The 10,782-nt window shown below is 43.3% G+C and overlaps 1 protein-coding gene across 3 annotated transcripts in view; it reads right to left on the minus strand.

Annotated features, from left to right (window-relative positions):
* The window catches only part of LOC309690690 (aryl hydrocarbon receptor-like), a 72,139-nt gene extending 71,103 nt beyond the window's left edge, over window positions 1-1,036 (minus strand). For 2 of the 3 annotated variants that reach the window (XM_082507953.1, XM_082507952.1), the window contains exon 1: window positions 618-1,035. In XM_082507953.1, coding sequence (XP_082364079.1) covers window positions 618-658 — 41 coding nt within the window. In that variant the 5' untranslated portion in view covers window positions 659-1,035. Of the gene's footprint in view, window positions 1-617 lie in introns of all 3 variants that reach the window. The other variant, XM_082507954.1, reaches the window with a different exon arrangement.
* Window positions 1,037-10,782: the final 9,746 nt, after the last annotated feature.

The raw sequence follows: 10,782 nt of genomic DNA on the forward strand, positions 1-10,782 counted from the left end.
GCCACTGACCGCTTGGAATCTATTTTAAAAGATTATTATTATTATTATTATTATTATTATATTTTTTATTTTTTTGTACTGAAAGGTTCGTGAGTGTTTGAGTCGCGTTAATGCGATTAAAAACAGATTAGGGCCTCTTACCAAAGGCCTTTTTATAAAAAGATTTGAAATGAAATGAAGCCGAGTTTTACTGAAGCAACAACATAAAAACCGAAGATATCTTCAATATCCCTGCAAAAGGAAACGAAAGGGGAAAACGGCCCAGCTGGTTGTTTGAAGGGCGTTTGACAGAAAATAGCCGAGCAGTCGTCCCGTAAGCCTCGAGGCCTGGAAAACGTTGGGACAATAAAATAATTCATGTACAATAATTCACACAAGTGTGGCGTTATCATTAACAGACAGAAATCATGTTAAAGAATGAGGCCACAGCTGCAGGCCTGCGATAATCCGCACTGAACATCCACCGACCTGATTCAGCATCGTCAGCAAACACCGATTTGTTTCCATGAATTTAGGACGACAAAGAAACAAATCTTAATTACGAAACACAATAAATGTCACGTGGATGTTAGAATAGACGGAGGGAAACCTTCAAAGATGAAACGAGAGAAACTTACACTCGCTGAACGGGTTTTCTCCTCTTGCGTCCTGCATACATGGCTGTTACTCTTACGGAAGCCTCTGGAGAATCCGTCTTTCTGCGCTACATGTGCAGAAACTCTGCTTTTATCCTCCGCATCAACTGGAAAAGCAGGATCGTCAAATTAAAATATGTGATAAAGAATCCGACCTGCCATAAACGAGAACATTCAGCTCCGCCTAAACATCAACTTGTTATGAGTGAGAAAGCAACGCAGTTTTGCTCCTGAGGAAAAGGAGTGCGCACTCTGCTCCACTTTCCAACTGCAGCTCAAAGACGCGCTCCCGGTATTCCCATTTACTCAGCAGTGTCCTCCAATTAGGCTGGACAGCAGTTACGAGATGGACAGCGGGTGCGCGCATTCCACTGGCGAGTACGCCCCATGCAAATTTCTAACGGATGCGCGCTTCATGGGATTCGCCTTAAATGCAGTTTGGGCAGCGGGGATGCGTGTGGGAAACGTGCGCGTGCGCACAGGAGAGTCTCCTGGAAACACTAGCACGGTGAGTTCACGCAAGCGCGTTCCCGAGCGAGTCCTGGCGTCCAATCAGCGCACAAAGCAGACGCGGAGGGTTATGCGGAGGCTGAATGTGGGACATGGGTCAGACTCATGTCAGGGAGTTTATGCGGACGTTGATAACGTCTGTGATGGGACAGAGGGACGAACGTGAGCGCAGAGACACAATATTACCGCAAAGAGATGGAAAGACTACAGAGAGGGGAAAAGGATTCAAATAAGAAAGACAACGTGGAAAACAGTGTTGGCAGACAATCAAATAATTACATCATTTCTGAAAGAAATAATTAATATACCTTAATGCTCGTTAATAGTGTCATTGTTTAAGTTACGTTGAGTAATTTGAAAAAAATTATTTTGTGGCTCATTTTCATTATTCTGTTTTCCATGATTTCATCATTTTGCTTGTTAACCTGCTGGTGCAGCTCAGGATGTGACGTTTTGTCAAAGCTGTCCAGATTTACCACTAACGAGAGAGCTTGAAAATTATGTGCAAAACAACATACGAAATCAAAATTGAGGGGAAGAACATTACCACTTATTTTGAAACTAAAGGAAAAAAAATATGTGCCAATAAACTCAACCCCTTCATTTAATTTGTTTTTGATTGAAATTGAATATTACTTAAACTCTCTTAAATTAACTTCATTCAGAAATGTTTAACGAATGAGCTGTCACGGATACAACTTTCAAGTACAAAGTTGTTATGTTTTCCCTCTATTTATTTATCCTTCTTATTTCTTTGTACTCTATATTGTTACTCTTATTTGCCCTCTATGTTTACTGTACAAACTGAACTGGAATGACTGGCTGTTCACTTTATAATTTCAAATAAAGTTCGAGGAGGAAAAAAAAAAGATTTACCACTAACGTCCAATCAAATTCTCTCATTCTCAAGTGTTTTATTATAGAATATATAGTTACATAATTACAATGTGAAGAATTAAAATCGCTCTGACTTTGCAAATGTTTTTAAGACACTGTTAATAATAATTAAATGATCTGTTTCCAAGCAAAATGTAATTTTAAATAAATTCAATTGAAATTTGATTAAAAGTATTTCATTGAGCTAATCCACCGTCAACCACAAAGATATATTGTTTTACCTTAAAGCTGTGATGAACAGGTTTTTTCTCTCTCTCAGGGCCGCAGTAGGAATTGTATCTCCTCACAAACTGAGCCCTCAGACGGAGACCGCACGCTTCAAGTACGCATTTTGAGTGCGATTACGTCACCGCCACGCGACGACGGCTGTGCCAATTCAAAGTGTACTTCAAACAAAATGCGTACTGCAAATGCGCCGTCGATTTCCCGAAATATATAAAACGTGGGCTGTATCCCAATTCAGGGTCTGCAGCCTTAAAGGCTGCATTTTAAGGCCGATTACGTCACAGTTGCGCGCCGAAGGCTGTCCCAATTCAAAGGCTGCTCGAAATGCGGCCCTCAAATGCGTCCTTCATTTCCCTGAATTTTAAGGCTGTGGCGGTGTAGACTTCGTGGCCCAACATATCCCACAATTCATAGCACGGCAGTCAGTGTGGATAATTTTTCCGCAGACGGCAGAAGCGGAGCGGCCGAAGACTAAACTGTGAAAATTAGTGATGGCCAAATGAAGCTTTCCGAAGCACTGAAGCTTGTATTGAAAAACGGTTCATTACTCGAAGCTTTTCAACACAGTCATCTCCGGTGACATCTGGTGGTGAAAAGTTTGAAGAGCAGCTTGAATCTGCAAAATAAAACGGACTGCTCAATTATCACTGCTCACTCAAGAGTGGAGTTCTCTCTGATATTGGGCCACCGTTCCGTTGCTTTGAACATGTAATTGGTTTTGTTTTCTCGATTGGGGGGCTGAAAAAAATGTAATGCGTATCTGCGTAATACATTTTAATCAATAAACTTTCCCTATTTAAACATTTATTTATTTAATACATTTATTTAAACATGCACTATGGTGGCCTTTCTCTGCTCATAACTCCTTGATGTTGGTAAATACAATAAGTGAGCAATATATATAATATACATATGAGAATGCACAGCACATTATGGAGTATGCCCCTGCTGTGAAGTCCTGCCTCCATCTTGTCGTTTAATCACTGGACAGCTGGACAGGTTCATACAAAATATTAGATTAGACCAATTGTCCTATACATATTTTTGACCTAGGGGTGGGATTGATTGTGAACTGGAAAGGGAAAATGCTTAGGGAGCTGAGTACGGCTGCATCGTTACTGATTTGTAGAATCATTTTGATTCGATACAGGATCCGATTCAATTTGATTGGAATCTGGAAAGTTTTGCCTCAGTCAGAAATATTACAAGTCTGATCATTTAACAGTATATATCCATAATTTCGTATCTATTAAAAGAAAGCTGACACATGTGAGACTTAATTAGAGATGTAAACAGAGAGTTATGAAACCTGCAGCTGCAGAAGCCAGCGAAAAAAAAAGAGGCAAACACAGCGCGGACCCGACGACACATCAAAATCTGACTCTGACGCGTCGGGTCCGTGCTCTGTGTTCACGCTCTGTGTTCACGTTTGTATGCAGAATCCGTAAACCTGCTCCCAGTTACTGTTTTAGCTGCATGGTGTTTGACGACATGTTGTGAGGTTTAACCTGAGATGCTGGCGTTTCAGGCATAATAACGTTAATTTACAAATCGACACGGGATTGTAATGAATCAATATCACTTTATTCAATTTAGCATGGATTGTAATCAGAAAAGCGATAATCAAAACCCACCCCTAATCAAGAACTTGCAAAGTAAAAACATGCTCTATGTCAGGTAGCCCTTTTGTTATTTACATTTAAAAAGAGGATTAGTGTTACTGTGCGCTGGCTGAGTCTGTTTCTTTTCTTAGAAATAGTTTCTCCTGCCCTGGAGAAAATCCACTTGCATGGAACAGAAGAGGCTGTGGAGTGCAGGAACTACACTGCAAGCTGGTAGATATGCAGGTATTCCTGGGTCCTGCAGACTATCACCTAAAAACAATAAACAAAATGATTTTCTAAACTGTAGCAATGTCATGTACGTATAGTGTCAAATACATTTTTGTAGTCTTCATTAGCTTTAATTCACATGGAAGTGTTCCTAAAGTCATATGCTGTAATGATATTTACATTATGAAAACATGATTTTGGACATTTCAAGTTTTTCACTTCGGCAGATAAAATGAATTGAGCAAAATCAACTCAAAATATTCCCACACGCCAGAACGTCCTCTCTTCCTCGCTGGCTCCATATCTGTCAGTGGAATGATCACCTCGTCGCTATCTGTCACCATCAACACACTCCACGAATCCCGTGGATGATTCACTTCCTTATATCCGTTTGAATCAGGTACCGAAGCAGTTACGTGCGTAATGAAGCTTCGGACGTCACTGGTCACGTGACTTTTGCCAAACGAAGCAAGCCTCGACACAGTGCTTCTGAACCAGTGTGTTGTTTTTTTCGACACACGCTCCGGAGCGTCAGCTTCAAGCGGGCCATCACTAGTGAAAAGTAAGTACTAAATATGATGTCACTTATTTATGTGTAAATGTTTAATAATGAGGAACATTAAAACATTGCTGTTGGCCACATGTCAGCAAAGTTATGTGACATTAGTGACGTTTGTACTAACTTGGTTTTAAAGCCTTTACTTTAAAATATACGCTGTTCAATAGCTGAGCTTAATCTCACAGAGAATGTAATGATTTATGGATAATTAAAGTCAGTCATATATCCACAAACACAACAAGCTGAAAGTCAGTGATGCTGCTCGGTTTGCAGTCCTGAATATGACGGCACCAGCAGGATTCACTGCACTGTTAATGTGAGCTGTGTTATATTGCTGCCTCTGTTCGGTGGTGTCGAGCCAAACGGACTTTAACGTGTGTTTGAACGAGCTGACGGTTCACTCGTTAAGCTGAAAGAAAGATGCTTTAATCACAGCAGTCACACATGTGTCCACTGCACCATCTTGTTTGTGTCTCTAGTATGAAGCGTTGGACAGCACCAGGCCCCGACATGGTTCGCACCTACTAGCTGAAGAAGCTGACTGCACTCCACGAGCGTCTGGCAGCACAAATGAACCAGCTGCTAGTTGATGAGAGACACCCGGAATGGCTAACCGAAGGTCGGACGGTCCTGATCCCCAAGGACCCCAAGGAGGGACCGGTCCCATCCAACTACCGACCAAAGGAGGGATATTAGGCCCCTTATGTCAAACAGAGTGATTTGTGGCCCCAATAAAATGATTTGTGACCCTAGGACGTAAGTAACAAAAATATGATATTCATCCAAAATATGCTAGTTCATAGCTCATTGCTTCCCCCCCCCCCAAAAAAGAACTAATTGATTAATTTAAAAAGGTTTTATATCTAATAGCATTATTTTATTTTTAAGCCATTAAAAAAAGTTTGTACTTTTCATGCTTAAAAAACGCCATCTGGTGGTGGGTCAGTGTGCCTGCACCTGTGTGTCTGTGTGCGCTCGTGCGCCCGTGCTTGTGTGTGTGAAAATGTGTTAAACCAGAGTAAAAGTGCTTAGTTAAACTTGTGCTTTTGTAGGCATTCGACCGTGTCCCTCGGGGTGTCCTGTGGGAGGTGTTGCGGGAGTACGGGGTGTCTGGCCCATTGCTACGGGCCATTCGATCCCTATACAACCGTTGCAAGAGCTTGGTTCGCATTGCCGGCAATAAGTCGGACTCGTTCCCGGTGGGTGATGGGCTTCGCCAGGGCTGCCCTTTGTCTCCGGTTCTGTTCATAATTTTTATGGACAGGATTTCTAGGCGCAGCCAAGTGGCGGAGGGCTTTCGCTTTGGTGGCCTCAGAATCCCATCTCTGATTTTTGCAGATGATGTGGTTCTGTTGGCTTCATCGGGTGAGGGACTCCAGCTCGCACTGGAACGGTTCGCAGCCGAGTGTGAAGCAGCGGGAATGAGGATCAGCACCTCCAAATCTGAGGCCATGGTTCTCAGCCGGAAAAGGGTGGAGTGCCCACTCCGGGTCGGGGATGAGTTCCTGCCCCAAGTGGAGGAGTTCAAGTATCTCGGGGTCTTGTTCGCGAGTGATGGGAGAAGGGAGCCGGAGATCGACAGACGGATTGGGGCTGCAGCTGCAGTAATGCGGACGCTGCACCGGTCCGTCGTGGTGAAGAGGGAGCTGAGTGTAAAAGCGAAGCTCTCAATTTACCGGTCGATCTACGTCCCTACCCTCACCTATGGCCACGAGCTGTGGGTAGTGACCGAAAGAACGAGATCGTGGATACAAGCGGCAGAAATGAGCTTCCTCCGAAGGGTGGCTGGCCTCTCCCTTAGAGATAGGGTGAGAAGTTCGGCCATCCGGGAGGGGCTCAGAGTAGAGCAGCTGCTGCTCCACATTGAAAGAAGCCAGCTGAGGTGGTTCGGGCATCTGGCGAGGATGCCCCCTGGGCGCCTCCTGGGTGAGGTGTTCCAGGCATGTCCCACCGGGAGGAGGCCCCGGGGCAGACCCAGGACACGCTGGAGAGATTATATCTCTCGGCTGGCCTGGGAACGCCTTGGTGTTCCCCCGGATAAGCTGGAGGAGGTGGCTGGGGAGAGGGAGGTCTGGGCCTCTTTGCTTAGGCTGCTGCCCCCGCGGCCCGGCATCGGATAATGCAGAAGAAGATGGATGGATGGATGGATGGATGGATAGTGCCCGTGAAATAACAAACAGGATTTTCTCGCATGCAAGTCCAGGTGATCTTATACAATTAGAGTTTATAGGGCAACAGTTACAAAATAATGTTTCAGTCATTTTACGTGACTATGATTTGTCTGAATTTGAAGATTTATTCTTGAGAACTGTGCAATCAAATTGGTCGGTTATGTGTGAAGGCTCGCTTGAGCTCATAGCTCAGATCGTTTTACCGCTACCGGAAGGGGGTCTGAGGCATCTTAGTCAGATACTCAACAACGAAAAGGTGTGTTTTTTTTGTTTTTTTTTGTATACGTAGTCCATAACCCCGTGAATAAGTTATGTTTTTCCATAAGTCTCGCCCACCTTCTGCACCCCGATTTTAACGACCTGCAGGCAGAAGCCTTTGGTGGAGAAATTCAACAAAAAGCTGGTCTAAATGATCAAACGCCTGTGGGCTTTAATCAGATAATTACATTCGAAACGCTACTCAACTGTAAAATTATAGTATTTTACCGTAACGAGTATGATCGTAGCTTTTGTAAATTTCAAACTAGTACACCAAATACAGAAAAAACCCTGTGCTTACTTTTATTTGACAATCATTACTACGCTATTAAAAACTTAAAAGGATTTATGGGCACAGACTGTCTGTAATTACTGTTACACTGGGTATAATCACGTGTTATCTCATTTCTGCCCCGATCGCTGCTCTGTCTGTATGCAATCCACATGTAGTAGCGACATCCTGTCTCCGCTGTTATGCCCAGACTGTAATCGCACCTGCAGATCTCCCCTTTGTTTCCAGAACCATAAAAAGCCAATTGAGAGGCGTGAAAGACTCTCAAGCAACTGTCAGATCTTTAAAAAATGTCTCAAGTGCTCTCTTCTTTATTATATTGCTGTAAAAGGGTAAACCCCACAAATGCAAGAAGAGCAAATGCAGAGAAGTGATCAACAAACGCAGCTAGAAACAAAACCTAGCTTATGCAGGTCCTTACCCTCCCCCCTCAGCCTATAGTCTGGAACGCATGACGACACAAGGCAGGCAGGAATTTTACGAATGGTATCATTCAGTCAGCTTCGGCACCTTTAATTTCATGAAAGAGGTCCTGTTATACTGTGAAAACGATGTTGAAATTCTAGCTCGGGGTTGCACATTGTTCAGAAACGGGTTTATTGAAGAGACAGGAGTAGATCCTTTCAGCCGCAGCACGCTTGCAAGCGCGTGCCTGAAAACTTATTTAACAAACTTCATGCCAGCGAAATCTTATCATTACCATGCCCTGTAAGTTACCGTAATCAGGTCAAATCATTTTCCTCATCCTCAATTCAATGGCTCGAATATCTCTGGTACACACAAGGTGTTTTTATCAGACATGGACTCAATCAAGGAGAAAAACAGCTCTGTTGTTATTATGTGGATGGGTATGGTCAGATTAAGGGTAAAACATACGTGTGGGGGATTTTTGGGCTGCTACTTCCACGGCTGTGTTAAGTGTTTTTCGAATCAGGCCGATGTTAATCCCCTGTTAGGTGCGTCTCTTGCACACATAAACAGCGCCACTCAAGACAGGCTCGCTAGATTGAGAGCTGAGCATAATGTGTGTCTTGTTATAATCTGGGAGCACGAGTGGACAGAGTTAAAACGTAGTGATGAGAGTGTAATCAGCTTTCTCAGACGTTACGATCCACCAGAGCCTTTGAACCCTCGCCATGCACTCTTTGGAGGCCGTACAAGCCCAGCACAGCTGCGTTGTAGTGCCGGGCCTGGTGAGAAAGTCAGGTATGTGGATGTCACCTCGCTGTATCCATTTGTAAATAGCACCTGTCGTTACCCCTTAGGTCATCCTCAAATAATCTTTCGAGATTTTCAGGACCCTAAAAACTGCTTTGGGTTTATCAAAGCGGTTGTTTACCCACCCAGAGGGCTCTATTTTCCCGTTTTACCATATAAAACAAAATCAGGTAAGAGTCTCTTTACTCTCTGTCTCACTTGTGCTGAAATGAACAACCAACAGGGGGCGTGTAACCATAGCAACGAGGAGAGAGCTCTCAGAGGGGTGTGGACCACCCCTAAATTTAACCTGGCATTAGAAAAGGGCTATCAAATAAGTCGAATCACCGAGGTATGGCACTTTGAGAAACAGAGTAACACAATATTCACAGACTATGTACATCATTTCCTGCGTAAAAAAACAAGAGGCTTCAGGCTACCCATCAGATGCTGTAACTGAGGAGGCTAAACAGCTTCACATTAAAGCCTACCAGGCTAAGCAAGGCATCACTTTAGACCCTGAAAACATAAAACTAAACCCTGCTAAAAGACAACTGGCCAAACTGTGTTTAAACTCCTTTTGGGGAGAATTCGGTCAGAGAAATAATCTCACGCAGAGCAAACTGGTGAGTGACCCCGAGGAATTCTTTAACCTCATGTTCTCTCCAAAATACAAAGTGAGCTATTTCTCTTTTGTCAGCGATGATGTGGCTCTTATTCAATGGTGTTATGTGACCTCTGCACTCCACTCCCAAACTCCACAGATAACATCTTCATTGCGACTTCACTGCTTCATATGGGCGTATGAAACTCTACAGTTACTTGGATCAGCTGCAGGAAAGGGCTATTTACTACGATACTGACAGTGTTGTTTATCTCACAAAGCAAAATCAATCTGAACTAGAATTAGGTCGATATTTAGGCGATCTAACAAACGAGTTGGATCAGGATGATTTCATTAGAGTTTGTTGCAGCTGGACCTAAGAGTTATGGCTACATGACCAGAAAAGGTAAAGTTGTTTTGAAAGCAAAAGGCATCACACACACATGATGTCTGCGAAAGGGTCAACTTTGAATCTGTAAAGATTCTTGTTGACAATTACACTGATAACTGTGGAGGAGGGTCTACACTTGAGGCCCCTCAGCACAGTATCGTCCGTAATAAAGCAGCCTTTTCACTACAAAAGTCATCATTCCCCAAAAAATTCCGAGTTGTTTATGACAAGCGTAGATTGCTGCCAGGAGGTCTGACTTTATCCTTTGGTTATTGATTATTTTTGTTTGTTTTTAAAATGTTTCAGCCTGCTTTAATCCAGTTTGATCCCAGACTTCATGTGCCATTTTCTTGTATGGTTGTCGGGCCCAGTGGCTCTGGAAAGACCTTTTTTGTGAAATCTGTATTGGAAAACTGTTACATGTTTTGAGCAAGCTTGTTGACAATGTTGTGGGTTTATACATCCTTTCAGCCTCTGTGTTCTGAGCTGCAAGAGAAAAACAAAAGCATTAAATTCATTGAAGGTCCAGAATCTTCATTCTGGACCAACCTTCTTACAGGTGACAAGGCTCTGCCCCGAACACGTTTCAGTTGTTAAAATTAACAGTGGTTACAGCGCCACCTAGTGGGAACAGGAAATGTCATGTTTTACACTTTGGAGTACAGTTTCAAGCCACTTCACCCCAGCAACCTCAGATTTATCCAGGAAAGCTTTGAGGATTTGGTCTTAGGTTCGATTGAAAACTGTGAGCGTTTCACAAACGGCGCGACCCCAGCAGCATGGTGAGTGTTGATGTTTTGCAATGAAGTAAAACTGCTATAACTCAAATCTAGTCCAGTATCTACCAAACTTCACAGGCACGATGAAAGTCCCGCCCTGAACAGATTGATGTACCCATTATCAGCAATAGAGCACCACCCAGTGGGAGCAGGTGGTGCAGTTGGTCATGGAATATTGCAAACTGGCTCCACAGCACAAAGTACAACATTTACAGAATACAACATTTCAAACAAGCAGCTCCTGCACTGTTTCATCTGTGACTGAAATTTGGTAGCCTAATGTATTATCTTAAGGTCTCTTGGAGTTATAACCTAAACCTAACAGGAAGTCAGCCATTTGGAGTTTAGACTGTAATTTTGGCAACATTTTTCACCATTTTCAGGCCTCGTACCTGAATGAACTCCTCCCAGGGATTTCATCAGATCAACAAG

Source organism: Aulonocara stuartgranti (assembly GCF_965226115.1).
Source record: "Aulonocara stuartgranti genome assembly, chromosome: 16".
Classification (NCBI taxonomy): Eukaryota; Metazoa; Chordata; class Actinopteri; order Cichliformes; family Cichlidae; genus Aulonocara; species Aulonocara stuartgranti.